The sequence below is a fragment of the Hippopotamus amphibius genome, chromosome 7 (assembly GCF_030028045.1).
Source record: "Hippopotamus amphibius kiboko isolate mHipAmp2 chromosome 7, mHipAmp2.hap2, whole genome shotgun sequence".
Taxonomy (NCBI): Eukaryota; Metazoa; Chordata; class Mammalia; order Artiodactyla; family Hippopotamidae; genus Hippopotamus; species Hippopotamus amphibius.
The window spans coordinates 44,587,613-44,610,236 of NC_080192.1; the positions used below are offsets into that span (position 1 = coordinate 44,587,613).

Genomic DNA, 22,624 nt, shown 5'->3' on the forward strand with positions numbered 1-22,624 from the left:
CGAATCAATTGAAATCTGCACATCATTTTCTCATTCAGATATATATAGAAAAGCAAAGAATAAAAATATCTTGTCTAGGGCACGAGCTTGATGACTGAATGACACCTTTTAATCTTCAGTGCGGAATTCATTCATACATGATATGACTGATTTTCTGGAAGCTAAGGAAATTATTTTACTGTGCCAATATTTGGAGGATAAGGGAAATAATTGCTTGAGTAAGGTTTTCTTTATCTCCCTTTCTCCTATTCTGACTTCAGGGCGAGTTTACAGAGAGAATGAAATGCCCAGATTAAAGTTTCATCAAACCACCTTCAGCTGTTCTCAAGAAATTAAATTAGCCTCTTCACCCATTTCATTGAGGAATGGATTATTTCTTTCCTTGCTTGTCCTCTAGAAAGGCAGAAGTCATAACTTCCATTTGGATGCTGTGGGTAGCAGAGTGTAATGGGGAGCAGGTTAGTATTTGAGGACTTGATAACATCCAGAAGCCAGTCAACAAAGTAAGTGTTCATCACCACCTCCTCTTGGCAAAAATAAGGACAGATTTTCCCTTCGGCTTTTGATTTTTGTTTTCAGTGTGGCAAAGCACAGATGTATTTTGTCCCAAGAGAGTTTCAAAACTCAAAAACATATCATCTAGGGAACCAAATCGGCAAGCCATTTCATCACAAAACAAACCCTTCTGACAGTGGTAGATGGTAAGCACAAAGAATCAGCCTGTTTTTAAACTTTTCATGGAAGGTACACTTTTATGTAATGCCAATCAGCCAAATCAATAAAATCTCAAGTTTCAATATCTGAGTGAAGGGGAAGAAAATAATTTTAAGAGCATATGTGAATTCCACAGATCACGCTTTGGGAAACACCACTTTGTACGATAAAACTTCCCGAGACACAAACATAAAAATGCACACTGCCCTTTCTCCTAGGAATCTGTAAGGAGGCACTTAACACTCTATACAAACATATACATCACAGGTTCTCTTCTTACCTTTCCAAACTTCAACGTCTTGTATGTGGCAGCAAATTTCTACCTCTAACTTTCCTCCATTCTCATAATCATCAACCAAAACAAGAAATAGTGATTGCTGCCACTACCAGAATTTTAGAAGAAATGAACCACTTAAATACCTGGTGATCTAGCACCCTTTCATTTTAGAAGCAACTAAAGGTCAGCTTAATTTTTTTATGGTTTAACATACAGCAAATGTAAGTGGGGAAAAGCAACTGATTCTTATTTCCTTATTTCTGGGACAAAAGAAAAAGTGCTCTGCTTCGATCATAGCAAATTTCTCCTGTATTCTACCAGCAACATCATGGCTTCCACTGGCAAAAAGGTCACCGAAAGGAGACATTAAAATGAGCTGATGAAAAACATTTGGTGCCAAAGTTATAAAAATGTTTTCTCAAGCAGAAGTGGAAAAAGTGAAAAATTTAGCTCTTAAAGTAAACAAGAGTGGAATTAGAAACAAAAATGCCATAAAGGGGCAGATCAGTGGTCCATCAGACAGTAGTCTGTCTCTGACAGAGGCATCAAGGGATGCTGAGAAACAGGTATGCTCATTGTTTTCCATGACCTTCATCTAGAGGTGAGGGGTATGTTCTGAACATTTCTAACTTCTCCATCAGGCTTGTGGAAAGAATCACAGGATACCAGAACAAGGGAGGATCATTTAATGCTTGAGGAAAGTAATTCAGGACTAGCAGAAGAAGATTTATTCTGCATTATTTTTCAGGAGAAGTGTGACTAGTTCAAACTAAAGAACTCTTAAAAAGGTAATGTTAGCATTTAATACAGCATGACTCTGCTTAATAGTACAGACCATATTTACTCCTCTTTTTTCATGTTAAATGTTTAAAATGAAAACCACAAATATCTCTACAGTCACTGCTGTTAGGAATCCAAACCAACTAGAAATTAAATGTGCATAAGTACCTTAAAGCCTCTGAGGGTTTGGAAGGTAGAATTAACCTCTGTTAAAATTCATTCAGGGACTTCCCTGGCAGTCCAGTGGTTAAGACTGCGCTTCCACTGCACGGGGCATGGGTTTGATCCCGGGTCAGGGGACTTAAGATCCCCCCATGCCACACAGGGCAGCCAAAAAAAAAAATTCATTCAAACTGTGAGTATTTATTTCATTTTGTGCTCACTATCTGTAAGGCAGTGAACTAGGTAATAACAAGGATATTGCTAAAGCTTTGATTCTAAAAGTACTAATTAAACAGACATATACAAATAATTTTAAAATATGAGGCCTCCTAGAAATGACTGTCTCTTGATGTTTCATGTGCAATATGTTCTCAAAACATAAAAAGAAATAGAAGGATGACCAGTCAGGCGCAGTTGACTAAGAGCACAGGCAGCATTGCCAGTGTATGCATCCTGACTCCAACGTTTACTAACTTGGTGATTTGGATAAGTTACTGCCTAAGTTTCCTCATCCACAAATTGGGGATGGAAAGGGCATCCATATCATGGGGTTGCTGTAAGGATTATATGGCCTAACATGTCTAAAGAACTTGTATAAAAGTAACTGGTACGTAGTGATATAGACATGCTAATTGAGGTTATTATTTCAGACATAAATACCTTTAAACATGCTAACTTTCCCCCAACAACACACGCATTTCAAACTGGAAAAACATTTTTAGACATTAGTGCTTAAAACTTTTACTTTTACCCTTAATGACGTGACTACTAAAACAGTTTTAATTGCTCCAATTTAGTTGCAAAGTTCCTGCTGTGACTGATGCCCTTCCAGAAGGAAAATGATATGGCAATAAAGTGTTTGCACATTTCATCTTAAAATTGCAGGGCTGGAAAACAGTTTGGGGAATATGTAAGCAAAACATAGATATTCAACTGTTTGAGCATTGCTCTGCTTTGGCTTATAGTACTTACCAGGGGGATATATACCCAGAATTCTCTACTTCAGGCCAGATATTTTTATGGCACTGAACTAATTGCATCCTACTGCAAAATTACAACAGAAAGTTAGTGCACAACTGAACTTCACCAGCCAGCTGTTTCTGGATATGCTCCACTCTGTGGAAGCCTAACTACCTCTGAGGCACCTGCACCCACACAGCTCCATCCCAGCCCATCCACATCTCTCCTGAGCGCCTCTCAGCTCTGGGATAGTCTTGGCATAGAATTTTTCCAAGGATCCTTAGGTTGTTGGCTCAACTGCAAAGGAGTGTAAACTGGGAAGAGGTGAGCAGTGTAAAATAAGGATGGATGAGAATGGAGGACGAAGAATATAAAATATCTGTCTGATGAAGATAGACTCTTCAGGAGCTATAAAATAATGATACTGGTTTCTTAGGAAGGAAATTGTATCTGAAAGACCTTTCAAAAGCGAGGTGAGATAAATCGTCAGATGAGAGAATTATTTGAGTAAATGTATAACCTTTTCTACTGTGAAAGTCAACACTTATTTGACTAGGTGATCAGGCAATGAGAGAACAGAATTTGGAGTCAGGCAGCCTGGGTTGAAATCTTGGTTCTTCTACTTATGGGCTGCAAAAACTTGGGCCATAAAATGTAACTACCGTAAGTGTCAACTTGATGTAGTGTTTAAATGGAATGCTGTATAGTAAAACTCCAGGAACATGGTGAACACTCGGTAAATAAAAACTATTAATATAAAAAAGTGCACTGTTTAATTTTTAAATTAATATCTTGTTCAAGCTTTTAAAATGGTAATAAAAGAGAATAAAGATAATAAAACAGTGCTTTGTTGATGGGTAAAATTCATTACTTTAAAATAAAGAAAATCTTAGATCAAACTCAGAGCTATGTTTCTAAGAATGATGCACCGTTTACAGCAAAAAGACTTTAGTCCCTGAAACTAAGAAGCAGTAATTTCACAAAGAAACAAAGGATGGAAAAAATAAGTGAAGCTAAGATTTGAGACTATGCATTGCCCATTTGTTAGACCTTCTCATTCCCTCTCCTATGTCTCTTAACCTCTCTTGCATATTTCTCTTTTTTTTTGTCTCTCTGTGCTGCACTCTATACTTTCTTCAGTTCTCTATTCCCATTTAAAATTCTCTCTTCAGCTCATTCTAATCTGTGATAAACCATCTATATATGTACTATATTTTTAAATGCAGTTATTACATTTTTATCTCTAGTAATCCCCATTATTTATTCTTTTTAATCTTCTTGCATTGTGCTTATATTTTCAAGTCTCTTTAGTTCCTCAAATTTATTAATATACAATTTTATACTCCATGTCTAACATAGCCAATGTTTTAATTATATGCATGGGTGATTCTGCTCTCAATTGTCTCAGCTGTCTCACATTCACGGAACCCTCTTTCCTTTCGTAACTAGTGATTTTTGACTGTGGGATGCTCTTTTTCCCTGGGGCTTATCTGTGGAAATTTTTTGAGATGCGATATGAAGGCATGAATTTCTGGAAAGGGTTTGTTTTCGTTCTGTGGTGTCATCTGAGGATACCGCTAGTCCAGGACCAAGCCTTTTAAATTAAAATCCTGGCTTGATGTTCACAGCGTACCAAGGTAGTTTTCACTTGAGCTGCAATGCTGTGCAAGAGCTGCTCGTGATTGCAAATTTTCAGGAGAAATTTTCTTTCCCTCTCCACTTGCTGTCATAGTTTGGAACAGACAGTTTCTTTGTAGTCTCCTGAGGAAAGGGGCAGGTTTATTTCTTGTTCATCTGTGTGCTAAAGGTGGAGCGTTTTAAGGTCCTGGCTTTATGGGAGGCCTCCCATTAAACTTCTCACCTCCTTCTTTTCCTAGTTCTGCAAAACCTTGAAAACTGTGCTCAAATACTGCTGGTTGGGAAAATGCCCTAAAGGCAAAAGCCAGCTTCAGTATTTTTTTTTAATCTCTCTGTGTTTTAAAGGTAAGAATATGTTGTATTAAATCACAGTCAAGCCTTCTAATACTGATATAAAGATAATTCAAAAAAAAGCTGAAAGACATTCTACTTTTAAAAAGCAGAAAAACCAAAAACTTGATTCAGTGCTATCAGAAAATATGCAATAGCATGAATGATAAAGGATGTATAAAACATGTAGTCGCTAGATAATTTTCTCAGTAAGTCATCAAATAGTCCTTAGCCTTCTCTGAAAAATCCATGAAAATATCTGTGAGAGTGTATCCAAAGAAATATTTTCATTATTTCAAATGAAATGCTATATTTACCCTCAAAAAGGGGCCAAACAGAAAAGTTTTTTGTTTGTTTGCTTGCTTATTTGACTAGAATTGTATTTACCTTGCAAAGTAATACAGTTTGGCCTGTTTGAAACAAAAACTCTGTCTGAGACTTAGGTATGTGTTTGATTAATATAGAGGTGAATTGTTTAATACTCAGTTAATGATAAAATAATTGGGGGACAAGTCTTTTGCACTTTACATGTAACACTGGTAACCATATAGGGCTACTGAAGATTTTTATATTGCATCAATATACCATGGCTGGTTGATCAAACATGGGAGGCAGTTATGGTAAGTAAAAAGGTGAAACCATCAGATGCTAAAACACAACCCACTCATGATTATTCTACTGGAAAATTCATTCAGTTCAACTTCTTCCAACCTATTCCACTGTTATAAGTATATAAACTACTTACATTGTGGATATTTTTATTCTTCACTTTCTCCAAACATTCTTTTTGTAAAAAGAAAGTTTTATCTCTGTTCTCCTTTTCCCTCCACTATATTTCTCATTTGTCAAAATGTCAGCCCTGAACTCCAGTTGCCTTGCTTGCTTATCCTTTAAATCTTAATTTATTCCTAACTTTACTTGTCCTTTTTCTAACTACTACACAATCCTTTTATTCCAGAAAATCTATTCAAAACATTGCAGTACCCTTATGTGCTAGTGGAATATACATTGGCTGATTCCCAACACTAAGTTTCTGTCTTCAATTGCTATTTCTCTCTGAATATCCAGTATAAACAAATTGAGATTCACAGGTCTCCTGATTGAATTGACCTTGTTCTTTTAACAGAACCCCTGTTCCTTTCTGAGATGCAATGTAGCTGCCTCCTAGGCTAATGGAATTAAGTCACATACAGCTGCAGGATGAGCAAGTTACAGGAATGGAATATTTTTGGTTTATTACCATTTATACTTATTGAAATTTTACTTTTTATTCCTAATTATGGCTATTGCTAAAGTCCAGCATGAGTAAACCAAAAGTCATCAGAATTAAACTTTTTGCATAAACAAAACACTAAGAACAACTGTAGCTCTGAAAGTATTTCATAAAGTTCCTTTAGAAGCAGGATCTCACATTCGCCAAGTTCTGCAAGCTAAGACTTACACAGCTTTGCCTCTTAAGCTTTTATATTGTGTGATCATCACTTTGGCTTTCAAAAAAAGTGCAGAAGAATAAAGTCAAAACCAACACTGCACTTTCTTAAGCATTTAAGCAAAGTAAAAAAGAAACTGTGTTCAACAGAGGAATTCAAAACCAGCATATTCACCCATTAGTTAATAATAGTAAATCAATGAGACACAAGCATGGCAAGAGAGGATAAGAACCCTTTGAACAGGGTTAATCCATTCCTTACACTACTGAGTAACCTGCTACCTATTTTCATTAAATACATAGTTTTTCTTTCAATTTCATCAAGTAAGTCAGAGAAGAAGAGCTAACAGGGAGAAGTACAAGTGACTTGAAAGAAAAAAGCAAGCTGTTTTATGTCAAGATTTAAGCAAGAAAAATAGAAAGAAATCATTCAAATGGTGATGAATCAGTCAAACACATGTGCAAAAGAAAGCCTGCCTCCATCAGCAAAATGCACAAATTAATAATTTACCAGTAAGTGGTAAAGGCATTTATCACAGAAATGCCAATAAAATCATCTCCTCCCACCATGTACAATTTCTTTACAAGGGCAAAAATGTATTTCCTTTACATGATGTCTCAAAATCACCTCTGGCCTAGAATAATGGTAATTTCAAGGCCAAAGGCAAAGACAAGACTCACTGGTAATAAAGAAAGCCACTAAAGTAAGTTCTATCCTAGATATTCTTTTCATAATTTTTTTACAGATGGCAACAGATGATTCAGAGATGGATGGGAATTATCTCTAAATTTTCCCGCTTTACCTAAAAAGCAAGTAGTTTGCTTCTTTTATTATTCACATTTCTACATTTACTTAAAAAAGGAGAAGTTGAATGATACAGACAAATATATGCATGCAAAATTAATTGCTAATAAATTATGTGTTATATATTACATTATTTGACTATCATATACCATGGAGACAAGATTCAGGAGGAACTTTTTTAGTAGTCTTACAATTTAGTTTGCTAATTTGGGAGCAGATTTTTAATTTTATCTTTAAAGAATATCAAAGAATGCAGACTTTATCATCTTGTGCAGTTTATATTGAAATGTTTAATTGCCTTTTATGTCAAGAAGTTTTTTCTTAGATGAAATGAAATTTCTTCTTATAATTTAAGGCCATTTATCTTACTCTAACCTTGATGTTGACAGAGAAGTGGTGAACAGCTTCCTATAATGACTGTTTATATATTAGAGCCAATTATTAAGTCATCTCTGAGCCCTCTACCCTCCAGGGTAGACATTTGTAAGTTCTTCAGCTTTTTCTGATAGGATTTATCTCCAATTATCTTTAATCAACCTCTCTTTCTCTCTCTGTCCATTTCTCTCTCTGTCTCTCTGTTCTTTGCTTAATTTTCCTCAATCTCTTAAGCTTGTTCACATTTTCCTTATGAAATGATCATAACCATTGATCATTATTTCCCAGACTTCAAAACCTTTATTTTTATTTGCACACCAGTGCACTACTTATTTAAAAACACTGCACTTTGTCATTCAGGGAAAAATCTCTAACTTTAGTATATACCAAAAGACTGTAACCCAACTCATATTTCCTGTTGAAACAGTGGCATAATAGGTAATTAGTTAAAAAAAGTATCCTGGTAGAGTGGAAACAACAAGATGAGAATCCCAGCCCTGACACCTAGAAGCCTGAGAACACCATTAAACTCCCTGGGTTTCTGTTTACTCTTAAGTAAATTGAAGACAATAATATCTGCCTTACAAGGATGGGAAATTTAATGAGATAATTATGTGGATGTCTAGTGGCAAAATAAACTCTCAAAGAACAATTTTGATTTTTCCTACTACTAGTATTACTGCCACCATATATACCTGACCAAAAGCTTATTGTCCAACTGTTTTACAGAAATGACCACAAGTGCTAGTTAATCAATAAATATTGTATATCAGAAACTGTAAAGTATGTACAATGTGTCAAAGAGGACAAAATAGTAACATTATATTCATTTGATAGCCTGTATGTAGTAGACTGTGAATAAAGAAAGCAAAGGCTAAAAAGAAGGATGTGTTTAGAAGAATAAGAGCTGGGCAGACTTGCAGAACAGGAGGCTGATTATGCCTGAGGCAGGAGAGTGTGGAGACAGCAGGAGAAGAGCTGAGCTGACAGGAAAGGGTCCCAGGTGGTCCAGGGCTGAGGGGTCGGGCCACATGTGACAGAACCCATTAGAAAGCAGAGTGACTGGGCAACACCATCTTCCTTCCCCCATAGAATTCATATGGAATTACATCTGAAACTCTTTAATCCTATTTCAAGTGCCAAGTCCTTTTCCTAATTCCTACAAACAGATGGGATATTTCCCTCTGAAACACCATAATGTTTTGCTTATATTGCTTTTCTGACATTTACTTTAACTCAACAAATACTTATTGAGTGCCTACTATATGCAGGCAGCATAATGAGTACTGGAAAACAGTGCAAAACACAAACACAGATCCCTCCCTTTATGAAGCTCACACTCGGTGGGGGAAAGTGGGAAGCCAGATCCCATAGTAAACATAATAGTGAATAAGTTGTATTATACATTTGAAGGTGATCAAGTAGTACGTGGATCAGAGTAAGAAAAATGAATGAAAAAAGGAATGAGGATGTCAGCTGGCATTTTAAGTGGGCAGCCTCTCTGAGAAGGTGACATTTAAATAAAGTTTTCAAGGAGAACAAGTTAGAACTATGATGATATCCAGAATAACATCACTCCCAGATCAAAGGCTCCAGTGTGGGAGGGAGTTTAGTTGGATTTTAGGGAAAGCAGGAGAGTTGGGGAGCAGGATTACCATGGGTGAAGAGATAATAAGAAGAAGAGGTAAAGTCAGAGGGCTGAGAGAATAAGGGTCAGGGAACTATGGAGGACTTGGGAAGAACAGGGTGAGTGGAGATCAGGTAGGGCCTCATGGGTCATTGCAAAGACTTTGTCTTTTATTCTCATTTTGGTGGGGTTCACTGCAGGGTTTCTAGCAAAGAAGCAGCACTATCTGGCTTAGATTTAAAAAAAAAAAAAACCACTTCGAGTGCTTGTTTAAAAATAGACTGTAGGGCTGCAGAATTATAAGCAGAGAGAGCTTTCAAGAAATTATTGTGCCCATACGGTGGTGATTTAGACCAGTATAGCAACAGTAATGGTGGGGAGAAGAGGTCAAATTCTGGAAACATTTTACAGCAGACACAATAAGACTTCCTGACCAACAGGATGAGAAAAAGAGAGAATCAAAGGTGGCCTGAGAACTTGGAGTTGCCATCCACTGAGATGCCTCATATCATAAGTTGCCTTGAAATATAGTTATTTCTGAAAAGTTTTATATATAAGAGCCCAGAATTTTGAGTTACACAGATCTGACTTCAAATCCTGCTTGTTCACTTGCTAGATGTCTGACCCTGTGGAAACCACTCAACTTCTTAAATCTTCGTTTCCTCATCAGTAAAATGGGTCAAAACCGTCAAATCCCAAGTTACTCGTATGGAGTAAATGGGATAATACACGCAAAGCATTTCACAAAATGCCTTGTATATAGTAAATGCTTGTTCAGTGAAAGATGTGCTTTACTGTGACTCTTAGTATAATTACTGTTTTCATTTCATATGTTTCATGTCTACTACTAACTTATTTTCTTGAACGAAGGCACCATCCTAGCATCATCATCAACATTATTATTATTATTTTTCTACAGAAACAGTGTCCTGTATGTAGAGTTAGTACGGGCTCTCTCGCTGTACTAATCGTGGCCTGGCTGACATGATGCTCTGGACGGGGAACCTGGTATCAGAAGGGACAAAAGATGCAAATGGCTGATTGGCCTTTTCATAGTCACTTCTAAAGATGATAGAAATTACACATATTTTCTTCTTTAGCCGCACAAGAATTTTAAACTTAAGTCTGGAATATGTCGGTAGAATAACAAAAGTTAAATTTCCACTCCCCTACATTTTTTATTTGTATTCACTTATGACCCCTTCTGGGTTTTTCTCTGCTTGCCAATTCTTTCCTTTTACTCTATACAATTTCATTTGGTCTCTGAAGTATATCAAACTTGATATAAGAATTGCTGGAAAGTGTTCTGTTTTTAAAGAATCCTCTCTAAATTTGCTTAAGTCATTTTGAAATCTGTTCCTCTCTCCCAAGCTTGTAGCAATCCTCCTCAACTTGGCACCGTATGTAAATTTAATGAGCATTCGCTCACTTTCATCATCCAGGTCATTGGGTCATTGATTCTTATTTCCCTTGTGCTTTTAGAGTAAAGAGACTATCTCAATCCATCTTTTCCAGTCTTCCTATCTATGGACAGTATTTTCATGTTTCCATGGTACTTTTAGGATAAAAGCACCCTCATTTTCAACCTACTATTAAAATGGAAAATTTGTTATTTCCCAGGATGTAACTCTCGCTCTCTCTTTTTTTTAAAAAAGTAGTTCTCACTTTTTCTCTTCCCATTCTAAAAATTTTAGAAGTTTTTTTTTTTCTTTTAATACTGGCCTTGAGACTATCTATATTGAACATCACTCACTATGTCTTCAAAAGCACTCAGTTCTTAAACTCAAATCCACAGAAATTAGTCTCTGGTTTGTTGGTTCCTAATCTATATTTCTCTATAATCTTCTCTACCCTTACAATACAGTTCTATATAAAAAGTTACTTAAAGTGTAATAAAATTACTATGCAGGAAAAATAACAAAAAACAGAAGTGGGAATAATTAGAATAATTATTAAGGGAATAATTACAAGAGATGATAAGCCAGCAAAGCACTGATTCAATCAAAGGTTGACTGTTGGCAGAGGTTAATATAGCCTAGTAATAGGGATCTTTAGGGAGGAGAACACAGGAGAGCAGTGGCGAGAAGTCTTTATTAAGTGCTACATACTACAATCGAAAGAAAAAAAAATGGGCTACATGCTACAACTCTAGTTGCTACCATCTTTTCTGAAATGTCCAGACCTATCATATTATTTCCATCTCTCCCACACCTACAGGAATATTCTATCTAGAATACAATTTTAATTATGTTACTCCTCTGCTTGAAACTCTTCATTCGTTCCTCTTGGCCTGCTGGATAAAGTTCAAGCTTCTTGGTATTGCATAACAGACCCTCCAAATTCTTATTAACTTATCTCCTCAGCCTGCTACTCCCCCAAATCCTCACTATGCTATGGCCATATTGAACTCCTTGATGTCCCACTCAGTCACCACTGTGTTCCTTTTCTGGGCCAATTCTACAAAATGGTCCTTTTTTGCCATTTTGTCACTCCCCTACCCTTTCCCCTCATGATTCTGTGTATCTTATACATATTTCCATCATAACTCCTAAGATTATGAGGTTAGCATCCATTACTTTTACCTAGCCATAATTTTCTCTGGGAAACCCTACTCCAAGTGATCACAGTTGACCTACCAGTTATATGACCTATCTCTCCGACCAGAGGATGAGTTCATGACCCATGCTAGCCATTCAGAATGTCCATTGGATCTGTCCATCCCATGGACATAGGGATTGACCAAAGGTGCTCTATTACTTAATCAGAACAAATCATATCTTTTGGGATAAACAGATATATATTCAGTTGTGAGTGAGGCAGTTTACTCTTTCCCCGAGCTCATCTGTATCACAAGCTCAAGGACTCAGCCCAAACTTTGTTTAGGCTACCTATCTAAGAATCATCTAGAAATTAAGTCAGAGGCAAAGAGCCAAAAAGCCAATGGAAGATTTCTGATGACATTGATAAAATACCTGTATTCAACCATTCCTAAACATAACATCTCAGACTTACCAGTTATTCAGTCAACAAATTCTTTTTTATTGCTTAAGATGGTTTGAGTTAGGTTTCCACATTTAAAATGGAAACATTGATGTTAATACAAATGTTACTGCACTGACTTATTTATATCCTATTCCTCCTTCGTGTCTTACTGACTGATATATCTTTAGCACTCAGCACACAGTGTCTGGAACATGAGGTGGGGTTTACAAATGATTTTGGAATGAATGCTCCAGCCAAGCTTATTGATCAAATATGATAGTGTTTAACAACGTTGGCTCTGGAACCTGGTTTCCTGGGAAACATTGCCTTGGATTGACCTGATTCAATATCCTCATCTTTAAAATGAGGATCATGAAATTAACAACCCCAAAGGCGATTAAATGAGTTAAGGAATGTATAGTATTTGACATAGTGCCTAACAGACAGTAAGCATTCAATAAATGTTAGCAATTGATATTATTTATGGCTGTACAATTATCTATCAACATATTACCTGTCATACACATCCTGGAATGGCACAGTTTATCTATTCCAGCCACAGAGTTAAATTGGTCATTGTATATTATCCACATACTAACTTGCTGACAGAAAGAGCCTGAGAGAAGCCAAATTGGAGAACTAGTCTGAAACACTATACATTAAGGCCTGAGATAAAGATTATGAAACTGAAGCCCCTGAGATTACAGCCAAATTGTTCTGAGCTTTGTTTTTCCACATTCACATTGAAGATTATTTTTCAGACATGCCAGCAGGTACCTGGGCCACTGGTTTTCACTACATTTTTAGAAGTTTGATTTGACACCATGTGGGTGAATCCAAATGATGAGGGCCCACCACGAAAGCATGATGAACGAGTAGACAGAAAATCAATAAGGATATAGAAGACTTGGACAATTCTATCAACCAATTTGACCTAATTGGCATTTACACAACACTCCAGCCAACAGTGGAATACACATTCTTTTGAAGTACATACAGTACATTTACCAACAGAGACCAAATTCGGGGCCATGAAATAAGCCTCAATAACCCTAAGAAGATTCAAGTCACACAGAATATTTTTCCCCAACCACGAAAGAGTAAAATGTGAAATGTGTGACAGAAAATTTTCTGGAAAATCTTCAAATGTTTGTAAATGAAATAACATGCTTTAGATAACCCATGGATCAATTAATAAATCAAATGGAAAAAACAGTATCTTAAAGTGAATGAAAACGAAACCTTTATTTATCAAAGTCTGGAGCATGCCCAAACCACTACACTTAGGAGGAAATTGATAAAATAAACATCAGAATTAGAACAGAGGAAAGGTCTCCAATTAATGACCTCGGTTTATAACTTAAGAAACTAGAAAAAAGAACAATTTAAATCCAAATATATAAAAGAAGGAAATAATAATGATTAGAGAGGAAATCTATGAAATAGAAAGAGCAGAAATCAATTAAACCAAAAGCTGATTTTTTGAGAATAAAATGTATAAACTTCTAGCTAGACTAATCAGGAGAAAAAGGATAGAAAAAAATGAACAATATCTAGAATAAAAGGTGACTTATTAGAGCTTATATGATTATTAAAAGGATAATAAAAGCATATAACATGTACAACTTTATGCCAATAAATTAAACATCTTATGTAAAATAAGCCTAATCCTTGATAAGATGTAAACTATGAAAGTTCACTCAAGAAGGCATACATAACCTGAATAACTCACTATACATTAATGAAATTAAATTATTAGTTAAATATCTTCCCATGAAAGAAATTCTAGGCCTAGGTTGCTGTACTGGAAAATTCCATCAAATATTTAACAAAGAAAGAATATAAATTCTACATAAATTATCCTATAAAGTGGAAAAGGAGGTAATAGTTTCCACTCAATGAGGCTAGCATTATAGTGATAACAAAATCAGACAAATACATTAAAAAAACAGAAAACTATAGACCAATATTCCTCATGAACATAGGTGCAAAATTTCTAAACATTTTTCTTTAACAAATTTAAACCAACAGTGTATAAAAAAATACATTATGACCAAAGGGTATTTGCCCCAGGGATGTAAAGAAAGCCTAAAATTGAAAAATCTATCAATGTAATTCACCATATTAACAAATTGAAATAACAAAAACAATAATATGATCATCTTGATAGATGGGGAAAAGTATTTGATGGAATCAGCATCCATTTTGGATTAAAACCCTCACCAATGCAGGAATGAAATGTAACCTTTTCAACCTGATAAAGATATTTATAAAAATGTAAAGGCAATATCATATCTAATGGTGAAAGACTAAATGTATTGCTCCCAAAATTCAGAACAATACAAGGATGTCTGCTCTCACTTCTATTTATAACACTACAGAAGGTAAATATACAAAAATAGACTGTATTTCTATAAAGAACAACAAAAAGTCAAAACTGGGAATTAGAAAACCATTTAAAATAGCCTGAAAATGTGAAATACTTGGGGATAAATCTGAAAATAGATATGAAAAATTTATTTATTGAAAAGCACATTACTGAGAGAAAATAAAGAGGCCCTAAATTAATGGAAAAGTATATGGTATTCAATGGGTCACTCAATATTGCTAAGCTGTCAATGCACCCAAATCGTTTTATAAATGCAATGTAATTCCTGCAATTACAACAGAATTTTATAGAAACTGAAAAATTCAATCTAAAATTTATATAGAAATTCAAGAGATCAAGAATAACCAAAAGACCTTTTTAAAAAAAGTACAAATTTGGAAGACTAACAACCTTATTTCATAGCTTATTAAAAGCTACAGTAAACAAGATTGTATAGTATTAGTAACAAGATAAATAAATATATCAATAGAACAAAATAAACAGTCCAGAAATAGGCCCACACATAGATAGTTCACTGATTTCAACAAATGTGCAAAGGCAATTCAATGGCATAACTAATAGAGATTTCAAGAAACGGTTCTTGAAAAACTGGATATCCATATGCAAAAAAAAAAAAAAGGAAAACATTTAATTCAAACTTCACACCATATACAAAAAAATCAACTCAGAATATAGATCTAAATATAAACCTAAAACTATAAAACCTCTAGAAGAAAAAAGAAAAGAATAACTTTCATGGCCTTGAATTAGTCAAAGATTTCTTAACTATGACATCAATAGCACTATCAATTTAAAAAAATGATAAAATATACTTAATCAAAATTAAAATTGTTTGCTTTTAGAAAAATACTGCTATGAAAATAAAGAATAGGTCATAAATTGGGAAAAAACATTATTTGCATATCATATATATAATCACCTGTATTCAGAGTATATAAAGAATCCTCAGAACTCAATAATAAGAAAACAACCCAATCTAAAAAAACAAATGGGCAAAGGATTTGAATTGACCCTTCACCAAGGAAAACATATAAGAGAAAATATGCAAATGAAAAAATGGTCAGTATCATTAGTCATTTGGGGAATGTAAATTAAAATCACAATGATATACCATTACAATATCTAAAATTAAACAAACTGATTATACCTAGTTTGTGTTGGTGAAGATGTGGGAAAAGTAGAATTCTGGTACACTTTCGATGAGAACGTACTATGGTACAATGGCTCAACTACTTTGGAAAACAGTTCAGCAGTGTCATGAAACATTAAGCGTACCTATCATCATCTAGACATTTCAGTTCTACATATTTACCCAAGAGAAATAAAAGCAGGTACACATACAAAGACCTGTACAAAAATATTCATAGTAGCTTAATTTGTAACAGCCAAAAACTGGGGAAAAAAAACCAAATATCCAGGTGAATGAACAAATTATATTATATCCATATATTCTACAACATGAATTGTACCTCAAAATCATGATGTTGAGTGAAAGAAGGCAGACAAAAAAGAGAGCATACTGTATAATTCTATTTATATAAACCTCTAGAAAATGTAAATTAATCTCTAGTGAAAAGTTGATCAATGGAGGAGTGAGGAGGGGTGAGAGGAGAGATTACAAAGAGGCATGAGAAAACTTTTGATGAATATGTTCATTAACTTGATTGCGGTGATGTTTTCACTGTGTATACATATGTCAGAATATATTAAATTGTACATTTTAAGCATGTACAGTTTATTGTATTTTAATTATTCCTCAATATTGTTAAAAAGAAAATTTTCTTTTGAGAAGCTTTCACTAAAAAAATGTATAGATCCTATCATCAGTTGAAAACGCAGTAAGGATGTATTTCTAGTGGTGCTTGAGCACAATGACACACAGCTAGAACGAAGACAAGCCCACAACTAATATCATACTCAATGGTGAAAATCTAAAAGCTTTTCTTCTAAGATCAGGAATAAGACAAGGATGCACACTCTTGCCATTTCTATTCAACATGGTACTGGAAGTCCTAGTCACAGCAACTAGGCAAGAAAAAGTAAATAAATAAAAGGCCCTCAATCAGAAAGGAAGAAGTAAAATTATCTCTGTTTATGGATGACATGGTCTTATATATTGAAAACCCTAAAGACTCCACAAAAAAACTGCTACAACTAGTAAATTAATTCAGTAAAGTTGAAGGATACAAAATCAATGTACAGAAATCAGTTGCTTTCCTATACACTAATAATGAACTATCTGAAAGAGAAATTAAGAAAGCAATTCCATTTACAATAGCATCAAAAGCAACAAAATACTTCCCAATAAATTTAACCAAGGAGGTAAAGACTTATACACTGAAAATTATAAGATACTGGTGAAAGAGACTGAAAAAACATAAATAAGTGGAAATATATCCCATGATCTTGGACTGGAAAAATTAATACTGTGAAAATCTCCATACTACTGAAAATGATTGACAGATTCAATGCAATCTTTATCAAAATTCCAATGACATTTTTCATAGAAATAGATAAACATTATCCTAAAATTTTTATGGAGCCACAAAAGACCCCAAACAGCCAAACTAATCCTGCAAAAGAAGAACTAGAGGCATCACAATTCCTGATTTCAAGCTATATCACAAAGCTACAGTAATCAAAACAGTATGGTACTGGCAACAGGTACATGGTACCAATAAAACAGAACAGAGATTCCAGATCTAAATCAACACATATGTGGTCAACTGATTTTACGCAAGAGCACCAGGAACACACAGTAGAGAAAGGTTAGTCTCTTTGATAAATGGTGTTGGTAAAACTGGATATCCACATGCAAAAGAATGAAACTGTACTCCTATCTTACACCACTCACAAAAATGAACTTGAAATGGACAAAAGACTTAAATGTAAGATGTGAAACCATAAAACTCCTAAAAGAAAACATAGGGGAGAGTATCCTTGACATTGGTCTTAGCAAGGATTTCTTGGACAAGAGACCAAAAGTACAGGCAACAAAAGTTAAACTACATCAAACTAAAGAGTTTTGGCACAGCAAAGCAAATTGAAAAGGCAACCTGAAGAATGGGAGAAAACATTAGCAAACCATAAATCTGATAAGGGGTTAATATCCAAAATATATAAAGAACTCAACTGCAACATCATCATCACCATCATCATCATCATCATCATCCAATTTAAAAATGGGCAATGGACCTGAATAGACATTTCTCCAAAGAAGACATACAAATGGCCAATAGTTATATGAAAAGATGCTCTACATCACTAATCATCAGAGAGATGCCAATCAAAATCACAATGAGATATCACTTCATACCTGTTGTGATGACTATTATCACAAAGGCAATAGATAACAAATGCTGGTGAGGATATGAAGAAAAGAGAACCCTATGCGGTGTTGGTGGGAATGTAAATTGGTACAGCCATTACAAAAAACAACAAGGAAGTTCCTCAAGATATTAAAAACAGAACTACCATATGATCTCACAATCCCACTCCTATATATCCAAAGGAATTTAAACCTATATCTCAAGGAGATATCTGCACATCCATGTTTCTTTCAGCATTTCTTCACAATAACCAAGATATAAAAAGAATCTAAATGTCTTTCAACAGATGAATGGATTAAGGAAATGTGATATACATAATTGAATGTTATTCAGCCATAAAAAGAAGGAAATTCTATCATTCGTGACAACATGGATTAACCTGGAGGTCATTAAGCTAAGTAAAATAAGCCAGAAAAAGACAAATACTGTATGGCTTCACTTATATGTAAAATCTAAAATTTAAAAAAAAGCCAATTTCACAGAAACAGAGAATAGAGAAGTGGGTGCCAAGGACTAGGGGAAACGGGAAATGGGGTGATATAGGTCAAAGGGTACAAATTCTCAGTTATAACAATAAATTCTAATGCTGTAATGTACAGCATGATGACTACAGTTCATAACAGAGTGTTGTACACTTGAAAGTAGCAGAGAGTAGACCTCAGGCATTCTGACTCCCCACCCTCAAAAAAAGTTAACTAGGTGAAGCAACAGATGTGTTAATTATCTTGATTTTGGTAATCATTCTACAGTGTATATATATATCAAATCATCACATTGTATGCTTTAACTATATACAGTTGTATGTGTCAGTTATTCTTCAAAAAAATTAAAAATAAAGATACATGGCTAGAGACAAATAAGCCAGTGTGCTTTATGATGATGGTCCTAAGCATCTTGGCACAGGTTGCTCAAATATAACATTTGTAAATTGGTAAGCCTTTGCATCAAAATGTAGAGAGGTAAAATAATAATCATTGTAACTTCCTTCTTTCCCCTGTTTTGACTCTTCAAAATTACTCAACTATATGAAATCTGGAATAAATGTTCATTTAGGTGTAAAAGCACATCTATAACATATTTAATTAAAATATTTCCTGATACTATTCATGCAGAAGTAAAATTGGTATTTACAAATAGTCTTTTAGAATTGGTGGTAAGAGGGAAATAACTACAGACATGCCTCCAAACTCATCTCAAGCTAACTTAACAAATTATTTTCTGCATTATATTTTAAGAATCAATACAGTTGAAAGAACTAAATGTGCATCCTGCAAAATCTAGCCAAAAAATATCATATATAAAAATTCATATATTTTAAGTATTTAATATTTAAAATATACTAACACTACATGCTTTAAATATGGTTCTACACTTCCACTTATTTTTATAGAACATCAAAAATATCCCTTTTGAACCAATGCAATGATGAGTGACTTGAAAAGATATTTTCTAACACAGTTTGTATCATTACATATTATAGCATACAATATGAACTAATAATCATTGAGATAGTCATTTCCTGGGTTCAAAACCAAACACCCAAATTACTGCACCAAAGAATTCTGATAAATCATTATTTGATCTCTATTTATAAAGAGGAATATCTTGTTTTTCAGGAAGAATATTAACAACTTGTTTTTAAACTTAAAGCATTATTAAATCAATAAAGTATATAAAAATCCCAATAAATGCAATTCAATCTACGCCAAAGACAAGGTAGATTTTAACACTATTTTAACAATTATTAAGTGGCTGCTAAGTGTTAAATACTGAAATATACATGCTCATGTTAAAATTAGAACAACTAAGGGACAGAGATAAAAGAAAAACTCCTAACCCAAGTGACAATGGAAAAAAATTCATAATATATCTTATTTCTACAATGTGTAGTTATTGGTCCAAAACTTTTGCCATTCAAAGCCTAGTTTTTAGGATTTCATTTATTATGCTTATTATCCAGGAAACACGCTTAATTCCCCAAATCTCCCTTAAATAATGTTTATAAAATACATAGGTCACTGCCTACACCCATTTGCAGCAGCCAATCAGTTTTTAAGGGGAATTGGTGGGAAATAATTTGCCACAATATAGATCAGCTCTCTTATTAATAATAATAAAAACTGACATTTACATAACACCACTTGTACAGCAGTTTCATAGAAAGACTCCAAACATTTATTCATTAATCCTCCCAATATTTCTATGCATTATTGGCAAACATTCATCTCCATTTTAGTGATTTATAAAGCAAAGCCCTAACTCATAAAATGACATAAACCTAGTGACTCTATGTTTTCTAACTCACAGTCCATTTCTATCTGCCAGGGAGAAGAGAAAAATGTAATACATCTAGCATGAAATAGTTTGGTGACCCCAGGATAGTGAAATATCTAATTGGCACTTCGATCTCATCTATTCCCACCTTTTTATATGCGATCCAGTCAAACACCCTGTCAATATCTGTTGCCCGTAGCACTTCCTGTGATACTGGATGGGAACTGGCCAGGCCGTCAAGCAGCATCACTTCATGTAGAACATCCGTCAGAAACCTCTGTTTTTCCTGCAATACAGTAGGTGAAACAACATCATAGGTGATTCATGGTTATGACAGAATATGTGTGGCAATATGAACAGAATGTGTGTTACTTAACTGGTGATGCTCATAGCCTCCATTGCGAGACAACTCTAAAGAGAAACCAGTAAATAAAATGCCCCTTAAGTCACTCTAAAATAACAGTGGTTGATTTGAGCACAACATGAAACAAAATCAATGGACTACAATGGGCCCCAAATAGATAGAAAAAATGGACTCTGTTTTAACAATTGGTTAAAGCAAATTTGGAGAGTGGGCACATAATGACTAAGCTTGTTTATATGTTCTGCAGGGTCAAAACTAAAATTTCAGTCCCAGCTAACCTTTTTTTAGTTAATCCAATATAAGAATAATAACAATTTCAGAGTTTCAGTGCTGTTTGTTATTTCTAGCCCATCTAAACAACCCATTCTCTCTTTCTGTTCCTACCTCCTTTCTCTTTCTCTCTCATTCTCTCTCTAATACACACACACACACACACACACACACACACACACACACACACACTCTTATTTTCTAAAAGAATTTCAGGAGACCACCACAAATAATAAAAGCATTATTGACGTCAAACTCTAATATCTGTGGATGTGGACGTGGTACATGAATTCAGAAAGTGGAGGGCAATAGGTATTAACAATCTGTTACCATAAAGTTGTGAAAGCAGACAAAATCATGAGACTTCTGTGCATTGTTGAGACTTTAGTATTTGCTCTAATAAAAGCTGACTTGTTAGGTTAGAAATAAATCATAAAGAAAAAAGTACTTCTCTGTTATTTTTATTTTAAGAAGTCTGCTTTAAAGAAACAGTTTGGGTTGTGTTACAAAAATGCTGGCAGCTATTAGTCCTCCTAGCCTCCTGCCTTCATTGAGGGAGGAGAAGAGGAAAAAGAAGTTGCAAGAGATGACAAGGGTTAAATAACCCCTAGATAGTTGGGACCTGAGGAGTATCATTACAGAGATTAAAGACTGCAATGCTTTAATTGCTCTAGCTGATTCTGAACTCATTCCTGGAGCCTCCAAATGTTAGGCCAGCAGATAAACTGTGCTTTATTTCTGAGTGAGTTGTAATTTCAAACTGAGGGTACAACAATCCTGGATTTAAAAAATTGGAAATGGAGAATAAACATACTAAGAAAAGAACAGTTAACTAGGCATATATGTGTATGTTAATTTAAATCTGACTTTAAAGAAATATTTTTGTTCATTATCACTTGCCCAATAATTTAGTATGTTTAATCAATAACTTAACTGGCCATCCAACTACATACTGTAAGGCTTATTTTCTAACAGCTTATTTTTATAGTCTGTGCACTATATATCTAATTTCTTTGGCCCTCTGTTTTGGTCTAAGAATTTCACATCAATGCTCCACCAAAAAGGACTTTGTTGCAGTGACTGAACCAAAAGTCACTGTAAGTCCCAGAAGGATGCTCCAGACCCTAAGAGGCCACAATAAAAAGTACAAACTTACAATGAATTAAGTGACAGATATTACACAAAATAATACTGCATTTCTTCTTAAATCGAGCTCCTAATTCAAGATGAATTAAGGAGAGTGAAATTGGACTTTGCGGTTTAAATTTTTTTAAACTAAAAAGTTGGTATTTTCATTGCTCATTTTAAGTCCACTAAAAAGCAAAGACAAGATCGCAGACAAATGGCCTAGATTTAGAGAATAAGAGAAAATTGTGTATGTCCAAAATAAAAATTTTAAGCAGGTATACAATCTTGTTACTCATTCAGTTTTAAAATGCACATTAAAGCTATTTGATACTGGAATTAATGAGAGGAATCATGAAATGTATAATGATACTTCAACTTGATCAATGAACATTTTTATTTTTAAAAACTACCAACTGAAGATCAAATAATATTCAACTCTTCAAACAATGATTGCTTGCTCCCTTATGTCACAGCGTAAAATGAACTTAATACAATAAAAAATCACAGTGTAAAATGAACTTAACACAGTGATTTATTTGAATCCTAATTTTTATATTTAGCAACAAAAAATACATATTGATCAATATTAGAATTTAGTAAACATATCTTGGTTTGCTAGAGAGGTGATTTTTTAAATGGTATAAAGTAAATGGCCATGAAATTATAAAAATGAAATCTAAGATAAATTTCAAAAATGAAATATTCTCAATTAAGAAAATATAAGTTATACGATGATATATTACTTCATGCTTCTGGAGAAAAATAAAAAACCTTTGGTCAGTGGAATTTCA

The 22,624-nt window shown here is 34.3% G+C and overlaps 1 protein-coding gene across 1 annotated transcript in view; it reads right to left on the reverse strand.

Moving 5' to 3' along the window:
• The window catches only part of TRHDE (thyrotropin releasing hormone degrading enzyme), a 356,245-nt gene that overhangs the window by 116,786 nt on the left and 216,835 nt on the right, over positions 1-22,624 (reverse strand). Inside the window, exon 6 of the mRNA XM_057742781.1 lies at positions 20,220-20,357. Within this exon, the coding sequence (XP_057598764.1) occupies positions 20,220-20,357 (138 nt within the window). The remainder of the gene's footprint in view (positions 1-20,219; positions 20,358-22,624) is intronic.